The sequence below is a fragment of the Sarcophilus harrisii genome, chromosome 4, assembly GCF_902635505.1.
Source record: "Sarcophilus harrisii chromosome 4, mSarHar1.11, whole genome shotgun sequence".
In the NCBI taxonomy this organism is placed as follows: Eukaryota; Metazoa; Chordata; class Mammalia; order Dasyuromorphia; family Dasyuridae; genus Sarcophilus; species Sarcophilus harrisii.
Window position 1 is genome coordinate 435,591,785 of NC_045429.1, and position 24,961 is coordinate 435,616,745.

The following is a 24,961-nucleotide window of genomic DNA, read 5'->3' on the forward strand; positions in this document are numbered from 1 at the left end:
TCTATGGATAATTAATACTTTTCCTATATGGAGTTAGAAGGGAGGAGAAAAAACAAGTTTTGGTGGAAGAAAAGGAGCTGGAGAATACCTTTTATTTTAGAGATGTCTCCAGATGTCACCCATGTAAGGATGACATGGTTAATGCCAATCTGTGTTTTCCACAGAAATGTACAACTTGCAACTGACAGTCCAATTGACTGACAGGACAACGGAGTTCACAGGCACTCCAAATGTTAACTATGGCAATAAAGGTTTAGTAGTAGACCCAGGCAAAGCAAAGGGAAGAGATAAAAAAACTTAAAGAAGTAATTCTGGGCAATCTATTACCCTATTTAGCCTAAGAGAAACACCAACAAAATATTTGCATACACAAATAAACAACCATTTCTCCCACTTTCCCTCTGAAAAGCAAAAACCAAAATTCCACCATGATCTGGTGAACTGGCAAGATCCCTTTTTCGTAAGAATTTTGTATTCTTCAGGTTTCCTATTTCTTACCTGGATATCACTTTGGTACAGTTTCCATTGGGACGCTCCCCCCAAAAAAGAAGAGTAAAACTAATAATATCCTCGTAAATCCTTTTGATTAGGTTCCTAACATCCTCTTTGCAATCAGGAAATAGTGAGAAATTTAAGCAAGCAAACAATAGCACTGAAGTTTTGATTTTAATGGCACTCATACATTTAAAGCCCACTAATAGAAAAAAATCCCAGAATCATACTTGGCATCATCATTAAGAAGACATACTTGGGGCTACCCTAGGATCCTCCTTCAGTCTGGTTTTGCTGCTTCTGACCAACTCAGGAAAACAGGTTGATGGGATTCAAAGTGGGAGGTTTAAGATAATAATTGAAATGTCCAATCACTTCTTGGCCTAGTGGCTATCTTGATTTACAAAGAGATTAGTAGAAACATAAAAACAGGTCTCTCAAACCAGCCAGTCTTAGAAAAAGGGATGTTAAGGGTTTAAAAAAATGAGAAAAAAAATTTGATTATATAATCAAATTTAGCACTAATTTTGAGGAAACAAAATCAATTTTAGGAAGAAATTTTAAATATCTGGACATGAATTTCAGCTTTCATGGAGGAAGGAAAGATGATGGCCATGTTGAAATATGCCAGTAAGATAAAAGGCAAAAAGAGACGAGAGCTCCACAGGGGCTCTCCCCCAAACCTCCTTTATTCCAGCTACTGACGCAAATACAGCTGTCCTGCTAACTCCATAAAGAACAAGGATCACTGGTTTTCTCATGCACAGCCTCAGTGGCAGAGTGCTAAGAAGGAAACCAACAGGAGTGCCAGGGCATTACAAATGCCCCATTGAGAAATCCAGCCCGTTGCGTCATTTCCAGAGGCACACAAGTCTTTCAAACAGGCTGACTGTGCCCCAAAATTACATGCTTCTTTGCAGTTAGCCTGTGGCATCTTCCCAGCAGGGGACACCTGGAGAAGATCGTTGCAAGCCAAAGCATCTTGGGAGGAAAAAAAAAAAAGGATACAAAACTAATAGCTATGGTCAGGTGTTCACCTCTGTCACTCTCTAAAAGACTTCTACTAGTTGGCTCTCCAAGTCACAGAGAACTTGGCTTCTCAACGTTGGCCTATTAGATTAGTCCACAATTTATAAGAATCTTGTCCTCGGACTGGGCCAGCAGTACATATTTTAATGGTTAACTCCACTCAATAACCTCAGAGCAACTCACTTGCTTTTAAAAATGGATAAAATTCCAGTCACAACAGTAAGTTTCTAATAATCAGAGGGAATGTTCCACCAGGACATAATCCAACAAGTGGACCCATGCATTCCATAAACATCTAAGGTAGGAGGGATGAGTGGCTGAATTTTTCTTTTAAGCTGGGGCCAAACCCTAATAGATTATCATAGTGATCCAAGAGCTAAAACCCAGTGTGTCTGGATACTGCACCTTAAACTCAGCAGAGGCTCAAAAGATGAAAAGCTCTAATCATTTTGTTTGAAACAGTTAAATTACAGATGAGATTTTTACTTCATTTATTCTTTCCCTTCATAGGACCTTATTAAGGAGCCATATCTGAGCTAAACCAGTGTTAGCTTTACTCTCTCCAGTTCTACTTATAAATCTCAGACTTCCCTGCCCTACATTAATTCAGTAATCTCATGGGCAGGCTGTCAAGCTGGGCTGGGCCACGGTTTGGGGCTGTAGATAAGTGCCCACTAGGATTTCTGAGAAACCTCCCAGTTCTTACCCCTACTGACCTAGTTAGAACCTGAACGTGCAATCTCTGAGACAGAAAGCCAACATTTACCCTTGGTCACTGTCTTCCTCAGAGAGTCTAGGCTAAAAATCTGGATGATTTACTTGTAAAGAATGATCATCCTAAACTTTATATATACTCAAATAATGGATTTTTGGGAAAGTTCACTTAAGAAATGAAGCACGTATATAGATCCTACTTAGATGATCACCTGGTTACAATGTAATGAAAGAAATTGCAGACACTTTTCAGAATATTTCTTGAAGCCTAGGAAAGAGACGTATGCATACAGTTATGTTTCAGGGGAGAAAAATCATTTCACATAGTTTCAGGTCACTAATGTAGGATGGTTAATTCTGATTTGTGTCAGATGAAATCAAAGAGGAAAGAAAAGAGGCTATATATGCGTGTGTGTGTGTGCGTGCATGCACCCCAATGCTTGCCATTTTGGTAAGCACTCAAGCTCCCTCACAAATCAGTGCACCAAATGGCCAACATCTGTGGCATTTTTTCCCCCCTTTCTTAGTCTCTTTTCATATTACCTTTGACTCCCAAATAATTCCTGCTCCCCTCCCCCATTATCTAGTTATCTCTTGTGAAAATGAAACAATGAAAGAGAGAAAATTGATTTAGCAAAATCCACACACCAACAATATGATAATACATGCAATAATTCTCATTCAGATTCCTCTACTTTTGCAAAGGAGGAATTCCTTTTCACTTCTAAGAGGTTATTTAAAAAACAAAGACAAAATAAGGAAAATTAAATGCAGCCTAAATGTTAAAAATAGGAAAGCTGGGTCCATAAACATTTACTCAGCTCATTGGAGTCCTATTTTCATAATTCATTGATCAATAACAGAGAACAGCCAATTGGATGCCCATAAAATTATCTAGAAAACCCTCTCTAGAGGAGTATGGGAACTGAGTGTGGACCACAATATAGCATTTTCACTTTTTCTGTTATTTGCTTGCATTTTTATTTTCCATCTCAAGTTTTTTTTCTTTCTAGATCCGATTTTTCTTGTGCAGCAAGATAACTGTATACACACACACACACACACACATATATATTGGATTTAAATATAATTTAACATATTTAATATGAATTGGACTACCTGCCATCTAGGGGAGGAGGTGGGGGGAAGGAGGGGAAAATTTGCAACAGAAGGTTTTATAAGGGTCAATGTTGAAAAAATTACCCATGCAGATGTTTTGTAAATAAAAAGGAAAAAAAAAAGAAAACCCTCTCTAAAAATTAAGACACGATCCTCAAAATGAAAAAGCTCAGTCTTTCAACAAAGATGACTGAACTATCTTCTGATTGATTCGGTGAAGGTAGGAGTGAGAAACAACCCCTCCAAGTCTTTATAGGTCACTGGGTTGGTGAAAGGAAAAACAATGAGAGTTCTGTGGAGCCCACTTTTATAACAGAACTTAATTAAACAATCTTCAATGATGTTTTATTTCACTCATTAGCTTTCCTGCGTTCTTTCCAGTCATAAATGCAGAACCTAGATAAGAGAAGGGTAATATTCCATATTCCTTTGGAATTCCAGTAGCAAGTGGGTGAAGCTACACAAATGGGGCTCCAACTTGCCTGAGATTCAGAGAGGATTTTCCCCAGTCTGGCTTGGAGAGAAAACGATGTCCCTGGACTACTGTTCAAATCAAACTCCACGGAGAATACATCCACCACCCCTAGAGCTTATTTGAAAAAGTGCCTCATGCTGAGCTGAGATCAGTGGGAAAGACCCAAGCTGGGTTCATTCAGACTTGGATGTTTCTCCTCATCCTGCTGTTATTCTAGTTATTTTTTGTCCTCTCAAGACTGAGTAGCATCTCTTGAGAGAGGACTGTGCAATTTGTAAAAAAAGCCCGGGAAGGGCAGAAAATAAAAGATTAATGCTATGGAGATAAAGGAAAGCAAATATAATTAGGAGGAGGAATGGCTGTGATTGTGTTAACAAAAGGTACCATCCATTTGAAATGACCCAGACATCAATTCTATTGTACCGAGATGGGCCAGTTTTGGGCTTTCAAATAGTTCAATGGGAACTGCAATAAAAATCAAAAAGGAAAATTTGAAGCAGTTCTTTGCATAATGTAGTAAAGTTACTTATTAACTTTCACCAATCACAGGTCCCAGACAATCTTGGTTTGTTTTGGCAAGGTATAGTTATATACCTAGAATCTTATGGTGAATTGAACACTATTGAATGAAAACACACTGAATTGGCTCTTTAGGATTAAAATAGTTTCTTCTATCAATTTCTATCATAAGTTTTTTATTCTACACAAGTGTGCTTAAACCTTAAACATAGTTACTATTTCCAAAATCTGAATCATCCCCCCCCCCCATTAAACTTTAAGACTGACCTTAAGATCATAAAATAAAAATTTCAGTAATTAAAAAGGGGAAGACAGAAGAGAGTCATTCCCTTGTTCTTCTGAACTGTTCTGAAATTAGAGGCAGAGAAATCAGCTAATCTGCCTTGTGTATCTTAGGCTTGGTGACAAGCCCCCTTTTATAATGTAGTCTAGGATATAAATTGAATACAATGTCCCCCTCTTTCTGGAAGCTGGCAGAGGGACAGACATAGTCCTGCTATGTCTTTGGAGAGACTAAGGTTATGAAGAGGTACCTTCTAAGTGTCACTCACTGGGCAGTAATGGAGACAGTCATGGCTAAGTACTCCTTAGGACATTTCTCAAGGAGGGAGGGGAATAGGTGTATTTCTGCTGTTAAGAGCAATTCAAAACCTCTGGCATCTTAAGGATGAAAACATTTCCAGGAGCCTAAGGTGTGTCAACATAGCATGTACCATCACATCCCAAACCAACCCCTTCCGTCTGGGCTGCCTGCTTTTACTATATATATCTAAGGAACTTTGGGGGGGGGGGGGGGGGGGAAGGGAGAGGTGTTACACAGGAAATCAGAGATGGATTTCAACAAAAAACCAGAGGTGGAATGAACTGGAAAGAACTTCACCAGCCATCTGGTCTGACCTAAATCTAACGAACCCCTCCCCCTCTTCCCCCAATGCCAAGTGGTTTCTTTCAAAAGTAAACATCTGGCTTTCTCTTCTTTTTACCACTTTATCACTCAAGGGGCAAAACTAGACCTTGCTACAGGACACCTTTATCGATAGTTAATACCATTAGGGATATCAAAATCAGGCTTACTATGTTTTGCTAAAACCCTGTATTCTATCAGTTCTTAACCTGGTATCCACTAACTGAAGAGGCTGGTAAACTTGGGATGGGTAAATTATCACCCCCCCCCCCATGTCATTTTTTACATAACTGTTTTCCTTTGTAAGCCTATGTATTTTATGAATTTAAAAGCATTCAAGAGAAGGGATCCATAGGCTTCAGATGCCAAAAAGGTCCAGGAAATAAAAAAAAGGTTAAGAAACCCTCTTTCATGCTTTCTCCATTTACTGGTATAGGGGTTTATATTCTAATATTTACAAGTTAGTTCACCATAGCACATAATCAGCTCTCCCCTCTAGTTAACCTGGGTTTAAATGAGTCAGCTGACCTAAGTAATTTTCAAAGCAAGCTGTTAATTACTTGTTTTATAAATCAAATTGCAGCAATTAAAATCTTCCTTCTTAAACCAAGAGCCTCCAGGTAATAAGGACAAATACAAGGAATACTTTCCTACTTGGTTCTTGATTCCACACATGAATGTTTAAGATTATATATGGGAGTGCATGTTGGGGGGGGGGGGAGGGTGGAGGAAGAAATTTAGGCAATATTAAAAAAAATCATATACAGCTTTGAAATTTTCTGCCAGAAAAGTTCAAAGAACAAAATAGGAACAAATCACTTTGCTCTGTCTTTACTAAGGCATAGCATCTGGGTCTAAGTGAAATAAATTCACTAGTCATTTATTCAGATGAAGAAAGATGTTAAATTATTATTGGAAGAGAGGACAAAACAAGTAGAAGAGAGTGGCGTGCATATATCTCTTTGAATTTTGTACATAATTTGTACTTTCATTCTGAGCTTGCTATAAATCAATTTTCCTTCCACACACAATAATGACTACAGGACTACTTTTCAATGCAAATTAGACAATTTATTGGAAATTTCTGATTTGGGATTTATATTAAAAAAAAAAAAATCCCTTGAAACTAAACCTGACTGAGGCTTAAAACAGATGTATGGGAACCATAGATCTAGAATCCATAGATACGACTGAAAGAATTGTACAAGATTTCTTACATGATTGTAAAACCCAAAAGGTGAGCAGCTAGGTAGCACAGCAAATAGAATTTGGGGCCTTAGTCACTAGTGGAGTGACCCTGTGCAAGTCATTTAATACTGTTTGCCTTAATGCACCATGAAAGAAATTTCAAACCACTACAGTATCTTTGCCAAGAAAACCCCAAATGGGGTCACAGAAATGACTTGAAAAATAACTGAACTGTTTAACAAAAAAGCCTAAGAGAATACCAGTCAATTTGACACTTAAAAGCCATAACCATATTAGAGATACTTATTACCAAAGTGTTTTGAGAAATGCATCCAAAGAGTATCATCAAACAGGTGGATTCACCTTCCTAGGGCAGCTAGATGAGTCAATGATTAGAGAGCTGGGCCTGGAGTTGGGAAGATCTGAGTTCAAATCAGAGTTCATACTCTTATTAGCTGTGAAACCCTGGGTAAATCTGTCTGCCTTAATCATTGGAAAAGGAAATGGCAACCTACTCCAGCATCTTTGCCAAGAAAATCCCAGACAGTACAATCCAAGGGATCATAAAAAGTTGGATACAGCAACATGGTAACAATTTTGTCAAGTTTACTAAGTTGCTTCAAGTATCATGATAAATGTTTCAGGAGAATGTTGTCCTCCTCTTCAGGCTAAACCTTCTCTTCTTACACTCAATGGTCTCCAAATCATTCAGATTATAATTTTTTTTGGCAAACACACAACTAAAATAAATCTGTAGTCTTCAAATTAAGATTTTTAAAATTTAGGCTGATCACTTCAAACTTCTAAAATGAATTTTCTCACAAAAGTGTATTTCGTATAGAAAACCATCCATAGGTTTTTATTTAAACCAAAGCTTAAAAGTAACCATCTAAACTTAAGTAAATATTGACTTAACTATGATCACTTAAAAAGTTGAATGGAAGACTCACAATCTTAAAAATGTACAGATCTCATTAAATACAGCAAATGTAAAGAAAACGTTTTGTTCACTGTAGCTTAGAAACATTCTACTCAAAAAAAGAGTTTATAAAAGTTCAGAACTGCCATTGGCAGAAGAACCAATTTATAATAAGAAAACGGGGAACACCTCACAAATTCCACCTCAAAACCAGTCCCTTTTAATTTCTCAATCCTGCTAAGAGGACTCCTCCATCATGGCATTACACCAGGAGCTGCTGAGCAGCTCGTGGACCTGACAAAAGCAGGAAAAAGCCATCTTCCTAGCTAATCACATCAGGACATTCTACATGCCAGTTAAAGGTGACAGTTTTGCATGTGAGAAATTTCTCTTGCTGTGACTCACTGAAAATAATATGTAAAACTCCAAGGCGAGCTCAGTTTTATCCATGCAGTATACACTTTTTCACTCCCATTCTTCGAAAACCTCATTTTAGATCCCGCTGCCAATACCAGCGAGAGGAAACCCAGCCAACAATTCCAAATATAACATGCGGAGGCAAATGCTGCAGAAATCCGTCTGACGGGAAGCAAGCATGCTGAGTGAGGTAAGGTAGATGCCTGCTCAATGGGACAGTCTCAGTTCCTAATTCTGTTTGGGGTTATGAGCTTAGTAAGAGAGGAAATCATGTTTTCCACCAAATTTATTAGTCATGTCCTACAATGTTCACTTTGCTATGAAGTGATCATACATACCCATTTCAATCAGAAAGATGGTTCAGTGAACTCAGTTCAGGCTCAGTTAATCTAACTTTCAAACATAGCTTAGGAGCTAATCATTGTGTGACTGGCAACTTCAGAAAGCACAACTTAAGGCTGTGCAATTAAGATGTTCAGGGAACATTTTAAAAAGATCTTCCACCTCACCTAACACAGAGTTGGTATCCCTTCCCACCACTATGAATAATTGATGTACCAGCTAAACTTGGATAAATGATTCAACTGTCACTTAAACAAGTGCTCACACATTATTTCCTGAACTCTTATTGTTCAGTGACATCATAAGACTACCCTCTACCACTGTGTTCTCTCACAGAATCACAGAAAACGATCCAGAAAAAAACAAATAAAAAACCCAGGTGTTCTAGGCTCAATGCGAGAAAAATCACTATTCTTCCAGAATAAAACAGGATAGAGCAAAATCTGGTCAAGAAAACAGTTGACTTGCCTAGCTACTGGGTAAAAATCTCATAGTTCTGTGCAAAGTCAAGACCCCCCAAATTTAAATTGTGTCTTGTTTTGGAGACACTTCACCAGGTCCTTTTCACAGTTAAGCAGACCAGAAATCCTAGAGACTTAAAAAGATTTGCCTCAGAAAGCTTTGAAGATCTTAGGTTGCAAAGCATTTTGCCTCCAAAGATTTGCAAAACTCCAGCTACATAGTGAAGCATTCAGGGAGGATGGAGGAAGCAGTCATTGTTGTGTTTATCAAAGTAAATACGTAATGGGAAATTGAAGAAAAAAAGTTTGCGCAAGTCAACATAGTTTTCAAACTACTCTTCTACAGATCAGTTGAACCAGAATCCCAAAAGGAGCCTATATGTGTAATCATGAGGATGTCATTTTTTTTAAAAAGGCAGGAATAAAAAAATTCTCTAAGGACAACTCTGTCATGAATTAGTCAATGGATTATTATCAGCTTAGCAGCACAGTGAGTTGGGTTAGGTGGCAAAAGAATGTGATAATAATAAGCTCAGTCTATAGGAAGACTAATTAAGAATTTCAGTGGGGGAAGGGGGGAAGCTTCCAGCCTCCCCACCAATACCAAAAGACTGTTCTTCACAATCAGTAAGAAACAGAAATTAGACTGCCTTACCTCAAATAAACAATATGGTTTTTTATAATTTAAACATTAATTTAAGTTGTCAGGTTACATTCAGTAACATTTTTAAGGAGACAGGGAGAAACATATGCTCTACTTTACTCAGCAGGAACCTGAAGTTGCCAATTACCCTGCCCAATCTCACAAAGGGAAAAAAATAATTTTTATACACGGAAACTAAGTAGGGACAAACCAGAATTTCACTGCACGGGCAGGGTATGGATGCGTTTAAAAATTTAGGGGTCAGATTTTATACTGCAATCCACTGCACACTTATACACTGCCTAAGGTTTCCAAAGACAGTTTTATTAAAGAGAGCGTGGACCTTATCAAATATCCAAGTTCTGCATACAAGCCATTACTTTCAACTAACACCAACTACATCCAAGAGCAAAAACACATTAACCTACACTGCAAACGATGTTCACCAACACCGCCCCAATATGACATCTACCAAATAATCACAACCTGAATTAGGAGTAATTGAAATTAACTGTCAATTCACATAAACTATCTCAGACAGAAATTCCATCGCACTAACACAGCCAAGAGACCGACTCCAAGAGTTTTCTTCAGCTGTATCACGGGTACAGGAAGCCCGGATCCCCTCCTTACAGTATTAGTCATCTCATCATAAAATGTTTAAAAGCTACCAGCAAAGATTCCTGCAGGTTAAAAACATTTCTACCCCAGCAGCACCACATGCTGGGGTGCACTCCCGGACAAAACCATCTTGGCAACAGCGATGGGCTTCTTCCTACACAACTTCTGACCACAACCTTAATTTCCTTACTATCAGCAATCAGTCTAATAAGTGGTTCAAACCCCTACAATTAGCACAAATGTAGAGAATGCAGTATTTAACTCCATCACAAATTGGGGGAAAATGTGAATGATGCTGGAGAAGAGAGCTTAGATAGAATCTCTGCAGACTGAACAGCTACGTATAAAAGGCAACCTCCCAAAAACGGGAGGTGGAAATGAGCCCCCACCCCTGAACAGCTTTTGCTAGCTTTCCCGGCTGTCCGGTCAGTGCCCTGTCAACTGCTGCTGCAGGAGAGGCCGAGGCCGACACGCAATCCCGGCTCCGAGGCGGCCGAAGCCTGGGGGGAGGGGGGCCCCATTTCTCGGGGCGGAAGCTCAAGTTTAAACGCCTCTGGGCCAGATGGCTGCGGGCAGAGCGGCGGCGGCCGGCGCCCTGCTCCGGGGTGGGCGGACAGAAGAAGAGCCGGCGCCGGTCCAGCCTCCCGGCCTCCGCTCCGCTCCCCTCCCCCGGCGGCCGGGCGCTCGTTTCCGCCCCGGCGGCCAAGGATTTCCCAGGCCCGGGCCGACCCAGAGACGCGCCCGGACGCCCCGGGGCAGCTCTAATTGCCGGCCGGGGCCGGGGCCAGGGTTGCCCAAGAGGCGCGGGGCGGGGCACGGAGGGGCCGTGGCCGTGGCCAGGGGCCGGCCTCCCGGGGCCGCCGCCGCGCCGGCAAATCCTCTCTGCAGCCAAAATGGCGCTGAGAATAAAAATATAATTTAGAGACAGCCGGTCGCCATGTTGTAAACAGAGGCAGGGGCCGGGGCTGGCCGGGCTGCCGCCGCCGCGCTCCGCTCCGCTTCCCCCGGGCCCGCTTCCCTCCCCTCGGGCGGCGGCAGCGGCAGCCGCCCCGGCTCCCCGCTTTCTCCGGCCCCGTTATTCGCGGCGCGGCGGACCTACCAGCACTGGAGGTGGAAGGCGGCCGGGCAGTGGTCGCAACAGAGCAGGTCCCCGCCCTCCTTGCAGCTATCGCAGCTGTCGTGGTTGGTGGCCCGGCCGCTCCGGCGCGGCTCCTTCTCGGGCTTGCGGCTCCGCTTCTCGCCTTCTTCGCTCTTGGGGGGGGCGAGCAGGGCTTGGATTTGCTGCGCACACGGACAAACGGGGCGTGCGTGGGGGGCCCTGCGCGGGCCCCGGCCCCCCGGCTCTTCCTCCCGCCCGCCCCTCGCTCCCGCTTTGTCCTCGGCCTCCGGGCCATCCTGCCTGCGCCTCGGGCTCCCGAGCCCCGGGCCCGCTGCCCGCGGAGGACGGCGGCCGGGGGGATGGGGAGGCGGCGAGCGGACACCGCGCTCCACTTCCTTGTATGGACAGCCGGCAGGCCTTCCGAGGCCCCGGAGCCGGACCGGAGGCGGACCGAGGGCGGGGAGCGGGGAGCGGTCGGTAAGGCACAAAGGGGCCGCGGAGGCGGCGCCGGGGAAGCACCCCGAGGCCGCGGGATGGGGCGGGCATCCGAGTCGGGGGCTCGGGGAGCTGCAGAGCCGCCCCCTACTTGGCCCCCCAGGGCCGGAGCCCCCTCCCCCATTCCGCCGGCGCTCCCGGAGGGGGGCCGCTTTGTAGGCCGGGGGGAACTGGGCTCCCCGGCCTGCCTGCCCAAAGGGGAGGGGTCCGGGAGGGCTGTTCTTACCTCCATCAGCCCCCCCGACGTGTCCAGGTCGTACACGATCGTCTTGGTCTCCATTTTCTCCCACATTCATCCACCTCCCGGGCTGGGCGCGCTCCGCTCGGCCCCCCCGACCCCGAGGGGAGGGGGATGTGGGGGGGAGGGGGCGCTCCTGACCCTCCCTCTCGCCCCAAGGGCCCGGCCTCCTCGCCCCCCCAGCCCCCGGCCCCCGCGGGGCCCCCGGGGCGGCACCGTCCTCCCCTCGGGCCGTGAGGGGGGCGCGGCCCCTCAGTCCCGGGCCGGGCTGCTGGCTGCACGGTGGCTCCGGGCTCCCGGGGCTCGGGCCTCGGCGGGGCCTAGGCCCACAGGCTAGAGCCGGCGCTGGCGGCCGCCGGCCCGGCCGGGGAGGCTGGCGGGCGCTGCCATCCCGGGAGGGGGGTCGGGGTCGGGGGGGGCGAGAGGTGAGCTGAGGTGGTGCCGTGTGAGGGGACTAGGGGGAAGGGGGATGGGGGGGGTCCCCGGGCTCCGCCTCTCGCCGCCGCCGCCGTCTGCGTCCCCGCTGCCGCGCACTTGGCGCAAACTTACCGCGAGCGCCCGCAAAGCCGCCCGCGCAGGCGCTCCGGGCTCGCCGCTCGCCGCGCGCAACCGCACTGACAGCCGGCGGCCTCGCTCCCGCGCAGCCGCGCAGAGGGGGCGCCCCCCAGCGCGCAGCCGCGCTGGCAATCGCCGAGAGCGCCGACGCCCCTCCCACCCCTCACCACGCCGGCGCATTGGGATCCCAAGGCCCCTCTTTCCGCGCAAGCGCATCGAAGGGCTCCCGAAGCTCACGGCGCAGCTGCCAGAAGGAGAGGAAACCTTCAGCCTCGGACGTCAGTGGAGGGGCCCAAAGACGAACGGCTTTCTGCGCAGGCGTGCTGAAAGCACCACTCACGTCTCACACACACCCCTCCGCCTCCGAAAGCCGCACCCGCTTCGCGCGCAGGCGTATTGTCGCTTCACAAGAGCTCGTCTCCCATCGCCATCTTGGTAAAGGGAGCAAAAAACAGCCGTACCCTTGGAGCTCTCCGACTTGGGTGAGCGGGGCGCGACAAGCTGTGGTACCGGCTGGAACTATAGGGCCGTCGGTAGGGTCGCAGCTTTTAGTGATGTCATTCGGCACTGCCTGGTTAAGCGCCAGTGCTGACGGCTGCACTGGATCTCAGCGCCATGTTTGTAAAGGGGGAAAGGGACATTGCGACGGAAGGGGGGAGGCTGGGGGAGGGGCAGCGGCGGCCGCGGCTCAGTTCTTGACTCCTCCCTGCTCGAACAGTTAATTGTAAGACGAGGATCTCGTTATTTACGGGGAGGAGAGTGGCGGTGATAACACTTCTCCCTGGAGAGGTCCGCCCGCTCTTGCCTCTGGACGACAGCCCCTGGGAATTACTTTTCAGTACTAGGCCAGAGGCGGAGAGCTCCTCCACGTCAATAATCCGCTACTTGTCTACAGAGGACTTCGATTCCCGACATGCAATGCACCAGGTATCCCCGAGCTTACGGAGGGGGGGGGGGAGGGAAGTGCCTTGCAGTCTGGGAACTGAAGTCTACGAGTCTCGGCGAGAGCACTATGGGAGTTGTAGTCCGGGCGGCGGGGGAACATTTTGCACAATACAATATGGAAAGAGCGCTGGATTTAAGGAGACTGCTCAGAGTTCGAATCCCGGCTCCAAATAGTCGTATTGCTACCAGAGAGACCTGGATTGGACCAGAAACCACCCTTAAGCCGGGAATGATAATACTTGCACCCTCTGCCTGCCTCACAGGGTCGAGAGCAAAGCGCTTTGGAAGCCTGGGGTAATTCCCACTTGCACAGTGCATTAAGGTGTGCAAAGCGCTTTGTCTGTAGCTGCCACGCAAGGTAGACAGCGTGGTGCGGTGGAAATGGGAGCTGCTGCTACTGTAACAAACAACTACGTAAGCGGACGGTCAGTCCGCTAGGAGCTGGCGTGCTGCATGCTGGGATTTGTAGTCTCTGAGAAGTAGCGTTCCTTCTTGATCAGAGAGAGGTCCCCACTGAGGGCTCCCAGTAAAGTCTGTAGGTCAAGAGTGAGACCTACAAGTGGAGAGTGCAGTTGATGGTACGGTGTGCCAGACTCTTCGTGGGGCATTGTTAAGTAATTGGGCGTACTCCTCGAGGGTGTCAAGTCTCTCCTAGGGACACGGCCAGATAGGTGTCTGAAGGACATAGGTTCTTGTCCACTATTATTTCCCTTAGACTTTGGGAACGCTTTAGATTTGGGTCCATATTGAAAAGAAGTCCATAAAGGTCATGCTCCAGAGTGAGGGTCCACCAGAGCTTGGACACAGCGCCATCAACATTAAAAGTTACCAGTCCCTCTGCCAGTTAGTGGCAGAGTTATATCAGCACTCTATTTTCTTGACTCCTTTTCCAACCTAAAGAGTCAGGGTGGTGACCTGAGGACCTGTATTCAAATCCTGTTTCTGCCTTTTGCCACTTAGGTGATGTTAGGTCACATTAAGTCACTTAACCTCCTTTGTGCCTTAGTATCCTCATCCATAAAATGAGGACCATGGATTAAATGGTGTTGCAGGTCCCTTTCAACTCTCAATCTAGGATCCAATGGTTCTCCTAATTGAACTTCATTGCCTCACCCTGATAAATTGCTGGTCCTCCTTTTGGGATGGTAAGACCAACAGAAGCATGTCACTTTAGGTTCCAATCTCTTCTCCTTCAGTCAGGCTATTTATGTCTAGGAAGGGAAAGATCTGACCTGGTCTCTAAAGAATAGCCTGCCCTTTGAAGTCCACTTGTGGGGGCTAAACAGGTTGTTCACTCTTCTCTGCTGCCCCTCTCTGGTGCTCATTAAGGTTGGTGATCGTGTCTTCCCAAAGTGGAGCAAAGATGAGAGAGACAGAGACAGAGAACAGAGAGAGAGGCTGCCAGCTTAAGTCTCTGCTAAAGCCCTGCTGCCCACTTTTAAGGATTCTCCCACGGGATTTCTGGGGTTGGGACCTCAAATGCCCTTGGCTTCACTCTTGCCCCTGAGAGCTCAGCTGTGCTGCTGTGTCATTCCTGTGGCACCCGCTTGGCAGGGCAGCTGGGGAGAGAGGCAGAAGAACCTTTGGCACCATGCCCAGCTATCAAGGCTTTGTTTTGATCGACACCATCAGTTGCAGCCACAAGCAGGAACAGGAGGCGGGCTAATGAGGGAAATCAGGCTGTTCTGGTGACAGGTGGCAGGGAACCAAACAGCTCAGAAGACCTCCCACTTGGGTCATGGAAGAAAGGAATAGCCCCAGAAGGGCAAAGGAGAGGGTCCTGGTGGGCTGGGAGAGAAGCAGCTCACCTTGGAAAACCCCAGCCCTGGAAGCTGCAAGGAGATAGCCCGAGCATGCTGGCTGGCACTGGGCATAAGCCTGAGCCAAATTTGGCAAAATCCTTTGCAGGTGACCTCTTGTGGTTGATCAGGTAACTGCACCCTCTTAATAGGATTGAGGCCCTCTCCCATTACTTGGAATATGGGTGAGGGAGAGATTGGAGCATCTGGAAGTAGAAGGATCTTTAGGGGGCATCCTGGCTCATCCTCTCCATTTTAGAGAAGAGGCCCAGGGAAATTAAAGCCACTGAGTAAGACTGGGATGGAGCTGGTAGTTTGCGATGCATGTCTTGAGAAAAAAGATAGTCAAATCGAACAAGAATGGTGGAGCCCTGCCTGAGGGCTTGGGAATGTGCCAAGCTGCTGCCCTGAGTCTAGTCTGTTGCTTCTAGAGCAGTGCCAGTGGAAGGAAAAGTAGAATGGATTGAAAAAGCAGCTGGGCTCCCTACCAAAGGGAGTGCTCACCAGGGAAGGGGCCAGGTTATATCCCCCTCCCCTCCTGGCACCTACTTTTTCAGGCCCTGGGTCTCAAAGCCCCTGTTTTGTACAAAATGGCCACTCAATAAACATTGTTCCTGTGATTTTTAAGGAGCCCAGGATCCCTTTTTGTGTTTGTCTTTGCTTTCCCCATAATATTCTTTTGACAAGTAAACAACATCCACCTGATTTCCGGCTTTGTTGAAAACATTTTTTTAATAAGGAAACAACAGAAATGAAAGATTGTTCTCTGGCTGGAGCCCAGACCCTGGATTCTATGTTACACTTTATATGCACAAAGTGGCTTGCAACCATTTCCTTGGGTCTCCCACTGGAGCAGGCTGGACCTCTGCCCCCAGGACCAGTTTTCTGGGCTTTTGGATTCCCCTTTTCCTGGGTTTGTTTGTCCCCCCAGCATCCCCCAAAACAAAGAAAGAAAAAAATTAGGGTGGAAGAAGAAATTAAAAGTCTGGGCTTTGTGGGGGTTGAGAGAGGTTAGATTGGAAAAGGATGTTTATAATGAACCAGCATGTCAGGTGAAAAGGGTGTTGCTTCTCATCCCCTTTACATACACCCCTCAACCCAGTCCCACACATAGTCTCACAGATACACCCACACCCACACCCACACACACACACACACACACACACACACACATCTCTCCCAAACTTCAGAGGGTGGGGCAGGCCAGGGAAGGATAGGGTTAGTCCCTTTGGTATGGAGTACACTTCCCGGGAGAACCAGTGGAGGGGGGGAGGGGGAGGAGTTTCCAAACCCTTAGACTCCCTGGGATTGATTACTTTCTACCCTTCTGCCTTTTGGAAGAGAAGGGGTGTTGTCCACTCCTGGGATAGGAGAGGGGGGTTGGGGAAGCTTATTGAAGTCACTCAAGAGGTGTGGGGAGGTCATTCCAGGGAGATCCAGAGAACAGACATCCCCTCAGAAGGTAGAGCTAATCATGGACATGAAACCTGTGTGGGCCCCCACCTCTTGGACTGCCCCTATTCTTTGCCTGTGAAGAACACAGGGAGAGATTTCTGCCACCCACTGACCTGTAGCCCATTTGCCCATGCTTTGAGAGCATAGAGACTACACGGAAATGTTCTGACTTCCCAGTACCCAAGATCCCAACCTGGTGATGGGGAGAGAGGCAGGAGAAAGCTGTTCTTACAGGGACTGGCTAGTGCTTGAGCCTGGCTTGCCCACAGGCAAAGGCCCTCATGAGCCTAGACGGGGGCCTAGAGCAGGCAGAAGTGTCCAGGCAGACAGGTTGGGGGCAGTGCATGTGGGGGAAGGTGCAGCTCTGAAAGGGCTAGGGTAGAGTCTCTTTCCATGTGGTATGTACAGGAGGTGGGTAGGGCAGCAGGTAGTGTCAGGAAAGCTGCCGACCAGGTGGTAATGCCAGGCAGGATGGGCTCCCCCAGATTGCCCCCTCTCCCTAAATGGAGACCTCATATTCCCTCGTCTCCTGCAAAGGAAAGAGACTGCTGGGAGTTGGAAACCACCCACCAGATCCTGGCCCATCCCCCTGGGGAAAAGGATATTTTGGACAAATTGGGAACCCTTCAAGAAAAGATCCTTGTCAGGAGCCAGGGACGAGGACTCTTGGGCAGGAGGGGCCCCATAAGTTCAATTAGGGTACTTACTCCAGTCTCATAGGTAGGATTGTCAAAAGCAGATTCGACGGTGATGTGGTCATAAGAACGGGGCTGAGTCAGAGGTAGCTGCAGCGGACTTTTCCCTTGGACCCTGCAGACAGAGAGATGGGTGAATATCATCATGGAGCCTCTGGAAGTGTCTTAGTGGTAATAGCAGATGCACTTACCTAGAGAAGTAGAGGTAAATGCCTCCCATCAACAATGCCATAGCCACCAGAGGCAGGAAGATGGCAGCTGCCACATGAGTAGCATCCAAAGAGTTTGTGGCAGTGGGGGCCTTGGCAACTGTAGGCACAAAGGATGCAGTGGTGATAGTCCATGAACGCCAGGTCTCTTGGTTCCCAATGTCTACTTCCTATCTTTAGCACCCCCTTTTTTTCCATCCTTCATCTCTTTGGCTTTTGCTGTTGACATCTGCGCTAGTCCCATTGCCTTCCCTGATGAGTGCCCAGTTGCTGGACGAGGTGAGTTAATAATGGATGGCTCCCTTCCACTGTTTCTCCCTTAGACCCACATCTTCTCTTATTCCCTAGGTTCTATGTGAGATTCTCTTCCCCCGCCAATAACTAGTAAGGGCAAACCACAGCATAGACTTTGGACAAGAGCACAGTCTCTCTGTGTTGATACAAATGAGGGAGTGGGGGCTCACCATCTAAGCTACGTCCACTGTAGAACTCCAGAGAGGCTGGAATGAAAAGTGGGAGGGGAAGAAGGAAGAGAAAGCAGCAATCTAGTTAGAGCCAAGGATCATGGCAAGGATGAGGATATTTGGGGAACAGGCATGGGGTTCACCATCAAGTAGAGCCTGAATGGATTTTCCAGCTGCATTGAGGACTTAGGCTAGAGAAGGGCTGAAGGAGAAAAGGAGCCCACTACGGGGAACTCTGCCTATGAGAACGTTCTCTGGAAGCAAGTCACACATTATCATGGGATGCTGATAATGAAAAGATTGTTCATGGTCTTGATGTTCTATGGGGAAGAGGGGAGGGGAAAGGAAAATCAACCAAGAAATGGGAATGGAAAGGTGCCAGGAAGACTCACCAGCCTTGCAGGTGGGTGGGTGGTCACTCCACTGTGAAGGATGTCCAGGTACGCACTTGATGCTGGCCTCTCCCTGCAGCACATAACCAGGGGCACAGGAGAAGTGGAGAGTGGCACCTGGAGGGTACAGCCGCTTCTCGGGGCTGCGGACACCATTTTCAGGGGTCCCAGGACCATGGCATGGCTTGTACTGTTCCACTGCAAAGATAGCCAGAGTCCAGTAAGGGCACTATGACTGGACACCTGTTGGTAGCCCCCTCCGCTTTTTGATAACCCAGCTTCTGTTCCCATTGCTTCTCGGGTTTGAGGTTAACATTCTCCCCTCCTGGTACCCAGGTCTTGGACTTTTTAGCAAAGCAGGGACTCTACTCTTCTTCCTTAGTTAGTCCTGTACTCTGAATAGGGCATGTGGATGGGTAGAGGGTAGACTAGTATATTCCTCCATTAATCCCCAGTTCCCCCTTTCCCCACTCCCAGTGCTAGCTTAGCAGTTACCGAGACATTTGGGGGCCCGGTCACTCCACTTGGGGCTGCCTGCCTGGCGGTCATGGCAGCTGAGGATGGCACTGCCTGTCAGCACGTAACCCTTGTCACAAATATACTGCACGGTGGCACCCACTGGAAACTTGGGGCTGGAGATGAGCCGACGACTGTGTTCCACATCCCCTGGGTCGCGGCATGAAGTCACTGGAGATGGTGGGAGCAGAAGAAGCTGAAGCAAAGGATGAGCTTGGCTGCGTCTGTCTCCTGCCTGTGCCTGCCCTCTCCATCTTACTCTGCTCCCAGCCCCATCCCCTAGATGCATCAGTACAGATTGCCAGACCAGATCCCCCTTTGGAAAGGTCTTAGGGGCCAGTTGAGGGGGGAAAGGAGAAGGGGAAGGGGAAGAGAGGGGAGGGCATCCCAGCAGGGGATGCAGGTTGAGCAGGGGGTGAGCAGGGAGTAGGACTCCCTCTTTGGGAGTCAAGCATGGAGCTTTTCTGCTGCTCCATAGACCCTTGTGCCTAACCTTAGACTGGGAACTTTCTGAAGGCAGGCTGTCTTTTGGCATCCCCAATGCTTAGCATGCTACTTGGCACACTACAGGTGCTCAATAAATGTTTATCGATTGACAGCATGTCTCACGTCCTTGCTTCCCTCTGCCTCTTTCTGATTACATTGCTAACTTTTCATCTCTGCTTGACTCTTTCTGAGCCAAGATCAGCTCAGTGTTGGGGTGGGGAGGGGAAGCCCACTCACCCCTCTGACAGGTGGGCAGGTCTTCACTCCAGGTGAGATCCCATTGGCACATGAGAGTATTGGCTCCAGTCACTTCAAAGCCAGGGTAGCACTGGAAGGTTACTACAGTGCCATGGACCAGCTCCGGCTGGGAAGGGCTCTTCCAGCCATTGGGGATCTCGGGCAGCTCTGGGCACGTGTCATTGCGGGGCACCTCTGGAGACACAGCATGTCGCGGCTCAGGCCGTGTGGGAGAACGAAGGGGGTCCCTTCTTAGCCTGAGTGCTTGGCAAGGACAAACCAGGCTGTCCCAGCATCAGTCCCATCTGTAAGATGCCTGGTGCTTCCTTCCTTCTTGCCCTAGAGGCTGCCCACAAGCCTCTCTTTATCCAAGCTTTGCCCTTTGTTGGGTAATTTTTTTGCCAACTTTGGGATTCTAGTAGCTTTCATGCTTCTCCATCACTTTTTCTTAGATTATCTACCCTAGAGCTAGAAGGAACCTTAAAAGCCATCTTAGCACAATCCCATCATTTTACAAATAGAGAAACTTAGACCCAGGTGGTTAGGTAACTTACTCACATAAATATTGTCAGAGGAAGGAGTTGAACCAGATCATCAATTGCAAAGCCAGACCTGCCCTCATCTCTTCACGTCCCTCTGTCTCTGCCTTTTCCTCTCTTTATTTCTGTCTCTGCCTCTTTTTTTTTTTCGCTTTCTCTGTCTCCCTCTCCTCTCTTTCTCTGTCTCTTCTTCCTCTCCAGGTCACCTCCATCACTTCCTTGATCCTAGAGCCTCTAATTCACTAGATCATGGTGTGTGTGTGTGTGTGTGCGCGCGCGCGTGTGTGTGTATGTGTGAAGAGTGGGCTCACAGTTGTGACTCATCATCATGGAAAGATACGCTGCCCTCCCCCCTGTAATCCTGCCCCACCTCCTGAATCTTAACTTTGCCTTCTTTCCTCGAGGCCGTCTCTATAGCATAACGCATATGAGGACCCTGGAACCCACAAAAAGGGACTTATTTAAGGTCACCCAGATAGTTAATAACCAGACTGTGGCTGGAACCAAATCTCTAGGCCTTTTGCTCATCAGTCAGCAAATATTTACTGGCAGCTTGGTTTCAGAGTCAAGGAACGGGACTCAAGCCCTTGTTCCATCAATTACCTGGGTGATTTCAGATAAATCAGGCACCTTATGAGATGGCACCACAGCACAAAAGAACCTGTTGCTTCTGGAGTTGAAGCCTCTCCTCATCCTTACTACCTGTGCTAACTCAGGCAAGCCAGCTGGCCTTCCCAGTTCTCAGCTGTAAAATGGAGGTGGCGGGGTTGGACTGATGGCTCCTGAGATCCCTTCTAGTCCCAAATAAATGCAACAATGTGGTAGGCCATGTGTGTTTCAGCCTTGAGGGGAAGTTCTTACTATTACCTGACTTAAAGCTCTCCTGTTGCAATGAAAGAACATAGTTTGTTTTTTTTTCTTAATGGGTACTCAGAGGAGATAGAGAACAAAGGGCAAAATTTTGCAGTACCCCCCTTAGCCTTCTTTTCCTAGACTAGAGCACTTTAGCTCTTTTAAGCCAGTCTCCACCCTCTCTTTGCCACCTTCCCTCTCCTTTTCTCTGATGCTTTTCCCCTCCCTTTTCAGTTGTCTCCACCAGGGAGTCCTCCCTGATGCTGAGGGCTGGCTGCCTCTCAGTGTGGGATGAGAGGGAAAAGGTGGGTGGGGGCTCACCAAAGAAGTGAATGACGAAACCCTGCTGGTAGCCCACGGCAGAGGCCCCAGGGTCTGACTGGAACTGGATAGTGACATCCGCCATGGAGGTGAACAGCTTGAAGTGTCTGTGGGTTCCCGAGTACTGCCCTAGTATCCGGGCGGTTAGATCGTCCCCATCGTAGAAGGTCAGCACATCCCCTTGGCCAATCCGAAGCCTATTCCGGGGTTAAGGGATGGGATAGGATGGAGGGGGAGAATTGGGTGCCATCAGGACTGAGGGCAGAGCCAGGGAAACCCACAGGGCAAGAGGAGAAAATAGGGCTTAGGAGTCACACCCTGGAGCCAGAAGGGAGCTTAGACTAGTCCACCCTTATTTTACAGATAAGGAAACTGAGACCAAGGAAAGTGTATGTGACCTACATGCACAAGCTCATACTTCAGAGGCTACATCTAGTCTAAATCTCTCATTATACCAAAGAATAAACTGCCAGGGGAGGGGGTGGCGCTCAGTGTGAAAGGTGGGATTTGAACCCAGGTCTTTCCATTTCATCCTCAGGAATATTTTTGCCTCTTCTGATCAACCCAGACCTTTCCTCCTTGTTCCATTTTGGTCCCTCTTTGGCCTTGGGGGAGCTCTCCCCTTTCCTTCCCCTAGTCCTGCCTGTAGCTACTCACACACGGATGTCCAGCATGATACGTTTATCCTCCTCCACGTGCAGACCCCAGATGCAGTCCTGTCCCTTGCCATAGGGCTCCGGCCAGTTGGGTGAGAGCACCACGCCAGCAGAATCTGTGATCTCCCCGCTGCACACAGCTTGGTGGAGAGGAGCAGGGGGCAGGCAGGACATCGGGCTAAGGCCTAGGCCTACTCCCCTGCTTACCCACTTTGGACTTCCCAAGAGGGATCAGAAAGTGCCTTTTGTGTAGTCACCTTCAGTGTCCCCTCCTTTGGGTCCAGCCCCACCATAGGTATCTATTATTCTGCCTCCCTATGTCCAGTGTTATACCTCCCCCTGCCCCTCCCAGTCATCTTGCCCCCGTGTTCGATGATCCTCAGCCCCCTCCCCGGCACTCATGGTGGCCACCCACAGCTCCGCTCTTGTGGCATCCCCTGTCTGTGGTTCCCTGGCCTTTCCTTGATTGCTGACCTCGGCAGGCAGGCTCGGTCTCATTCCACTGGGGGTCATGGGGATCCACACACTCGATGATGATGGATCCCTGTTCCAGGGTGTAGCCAGGATCACAGCTGAACTCCACGGTGGTCCCCACGGGGTAGGAGGCGGCGCTGCTGCTGAAGTTTCCGTATTTCACGAAGGGCTCATAACAGTGGCCCTGTTGAAAGGCTGCAAGCCACGGGGGCTGCCTCAGGAGACAGGGGCTGACTCCCATTGCCCTCTCTGCCCTCCCGGCACCTGGTTCTAGGGAGTGACCACAGCACCAGTCGTTTGTCTTTGTTACACTGTCTCTCATTCTACAGCCCAAGAGGCTGTATCCTGGGGGTCTTAGGAGTGGACCAGAGACAGAGAGTGAAGCCCTTGCAATTTCAGGATAAAGGAAATATAGGAAGATCTGAGATCTGGGTTTAAACCCTCGAAACTCTTGGAAAACTATCCCCTTTGACCAGAGGTCTTGGGGATCTTAGTGACTGAAGATGGCTCCCCAAATCCCAAATTTGGCTGTTTGGGGTGGGATGAGGTAGGTAAAACACGGTGGAAGGGAATCAAAGAGAGAGACAGAGACACACACACACACACACACACACACACACACACACACACACACACACAGAATTACCCAGAAGGATGAGACAGGTGGGAGGGAGAGTGAGGAGATAAAGATAAAAGATATAAGAGAAATATGAGAAAGAAAGGAGATGAGAGACAGAAAGGAGTGAGATAAAGGAAAGAGAGAGAGGAAGGAGAAGAGGAAAAGGGAGGAGGAGAAGAGAAGAAGAGGAAGAGGAAGAAGGGTGGGACAGACTGAAGGCAGGAAGTGGATGATCATAGGAGTGATGGAGACAGAAAGATGACAGAGACGGTTGAATGATAGAGACGGTCAGTTGGCAGAAAGAAGAGTTTAGAACGAGGGGGAAAGCAGAGCCACGGGGCCCCTTGGTGGACGAGGAAGCCTGGCTCACCCTCATAGCGCAGTGCCACGCCTGCTGCTGCCCCACTGCTGTCTGTGGTGAGCTCCACGAAGAAATGGCGACCAGCACTGACCAGGCCCTCGATGGGCAAATACTCAACCTCATATGAATCATACACTGGGGGCGCCTCTATCGTATCTCCATTTCGGATGATGAGTCTAGGAATACCCATTCCCCCCAGCAATCAATCAGTCAATCAACCACTCAACAAGTGCGCATTAAGCACCTACAGTATACAAGCCAAACATCATAGCAGGTTATGGGGAGACATAAAGGCTGCCCGCAAATAGCTCACTACTACACAGAGGAATAGACACAACACTTAACAAACTATGGGGCAGTGTTTTGGGGAGGCCCTACAGCTGAGGGGATTAGTATTGAGTGGCTTTTTCATTCCTCCCCTTTCCTGCAGAGGTCAGAAGGCACTGTGCCCAAAATCTTTAGTTACAAGGATACTGGGAAAGAGAGAGTTTGTCCTCCCCAACCTGTAGGGCTAGTCCTGGGAACTTAGTAAGGTCTGACAAATGAGCCAGGCAAACCTCTGGGCTCTTAGGTCAGGGTTCAGAACTTCTCAGCATCCTCAATTTCTTCCAAGGCCACCTCTTACATGAAGTCTTTCATGATTGCCCCCACCTGTCAGCTCCTAATGTTTGCCTCACATATATTTTAATTTACTTAGCTGAATAATGTTTCCCTTCATAGAATGTAAGCTCCTTTAGGGCAGGGAGAATCTCCTTTCTGTTTTGGTCTCTCTCTTAGAGCGCATTGGAAAAGTTCCATCTTGTGATTATAAGGACCAAGTTCAGTCTCTAAGAAAATTAGGGAAAAAAAAAGACCTTCCCCTTCTCTCTTTGCAGAAGGTGGGGGACAATGGATATGGGATATTGAATATGCTGTAGGCACAATTCTCAGAATTCAAGTTGGGAGAGACCTCAGAGGTCTCCAGTTCAGCCCCTTCCATTTTATGGATGAAAAACTGAGCCCCAGAGAGGTAGAATGATTTGCCCCAAATCATACAGATGGTGATCAAAGTGGAATTTGAACTCAGACCCTCTGCCTCTGGCAGGGTTGGTGTCTGGCAGTTTTACTGAAACACCCCTTTCCCTTTTTCCCTCTCTTTTCTTTTTAACTCTGTCTTATGAAGGGAGGCCCTCTGGCTGGGGGAAGTGACAAATTCAGAAATGAAGGCAATGTAAAAACAAAAGAGCAATAAAAACGAAGTGATGAAGACAGGCTCTGGGGGCCGGCTTATTACCTGTCATCGTCCTCTGCCAAGGAGACCTTCTCAAAGTGGAGATGGAGGCGCTGCCCCATAGGAGCCTCCAGCAGCCAGTGACAGGTGAGGTTGTTACTGTAGTTTCCAGGGAAGCCGGGGGACACGATGCGGCCGGTTGTGGCATTACGGATCACTCCTCCGCAGGCAGCTGCCAGGCAAGGATAAGCCCAGGTTTAATTAAACAGGGAGACTTCACGACAGTATAGGGACGTAGGTCTGTAGCCAGAAGGCACCTCAAAACCTATCCCTTTTTTACAGATAGGGAAACTGAGGCCCCATGGTTTGATGCAATTTGCCTCAAGTCACTCAGGTGCTATGTGTTAAAGGCAGGATTTGAATCCAGATCTGTGAGTTTAAAGTCAGTAACTCTTACCCCACAGGTCCCTGCTAATCACTTCTGAGATAAAAGCAGATTTA

General features: G+C 48.1%; 2 protein-coding genes and 1 pseudogene across 3 annotated transcripts in view; all 3 read right to left on the bottom strand.

The window, feature by feature from the left end:
* Positions 1-11,843, bottom strand: part of PHF12 (PHD finger protein 12) — a 34,308-nt gene extending 22,465 nt beyond the window's left edge. The window contains exons 1-2 of the mRNA XM_031967713.1: positions 11,664-11,843; positions 10,943-11,124 (exon numbers count right to left, since the gene is read on the bottom strand). Coding sequence (XP_031823573.1) covers positions 10,943-11,124; positions 11,664-11,729 — 248 coding nt within the window. The 5' untranslated portion in view covers positions 11,730-11,843. The remainder of the gene's footprint in view (positions 1-10,942; positions 11,125-11,663) is intronic.
* A 145-nt stretch (positions 11,844-11,988) lies between these two features.
* LOC116423456 lies at positions 11,989-13,401 on the bottom strand (annotated as a pseudogene).
* A 2,138-nt stretch (positions 13,402-15,539) lies between these two features.
* The window catches only part of SEZ6 (seizure related 6 homolog), a 77,260-nt gene continuing 67,838 nt past the window's right edge, over positions 15,540-24,961 (bottom strand). The window contains exons 6-17 of one of the 2 annotated variants that reach the window (XM_031967715.1): positions 24,524-24,692; positions 23,260-23,426; positions 22,271-22,465; positions 21,798-21,936; positions 21,141-21,337; positions 19,429-19,623; positions 18,685-18,876; positions 18,190-18,387; positions 17,798-17,833; positions 17,316-17,433; positions 17,137-17,239; positions 15,540-16,958 (exon numbers count right to left, since the gene is read on the bottom strand). In XM_031967715.1, the coding sequence (XP_031823575.1) occupies positions 16,929-16,958; positions 17,137-17,239; positions 17,316-17,433; positions 17,798-17,833; positions 18,190-18,387; positions 18,685-18,876; positions 19,429-19,623; positions 21,141-21,337; positions 21,798-21,936; positions 22,271-22,465; positions 23,260-23,426; positions 24,524-24,692 (1,739 nt within the window). In that variant the 3' untranslated portion in view covers positions 15,540-16,928. Of the gene's footprint in view, positions 16,975-17,136; positions 17,240-17,315; positions 17,434-17,797; positions 17,834-18,189; positions 18,388-18,684; positions 18,877-19,428; positions 19,624-21,140; positions 21,338-21,797; positions 21,937-22,270; positions 22,466-23,259; positions 23,427-24,523; positions 24,693-24,961 lie in introns of both variants that reach the window. The other variant, XM_031967714.1, reaches the window with a different exon arrangement.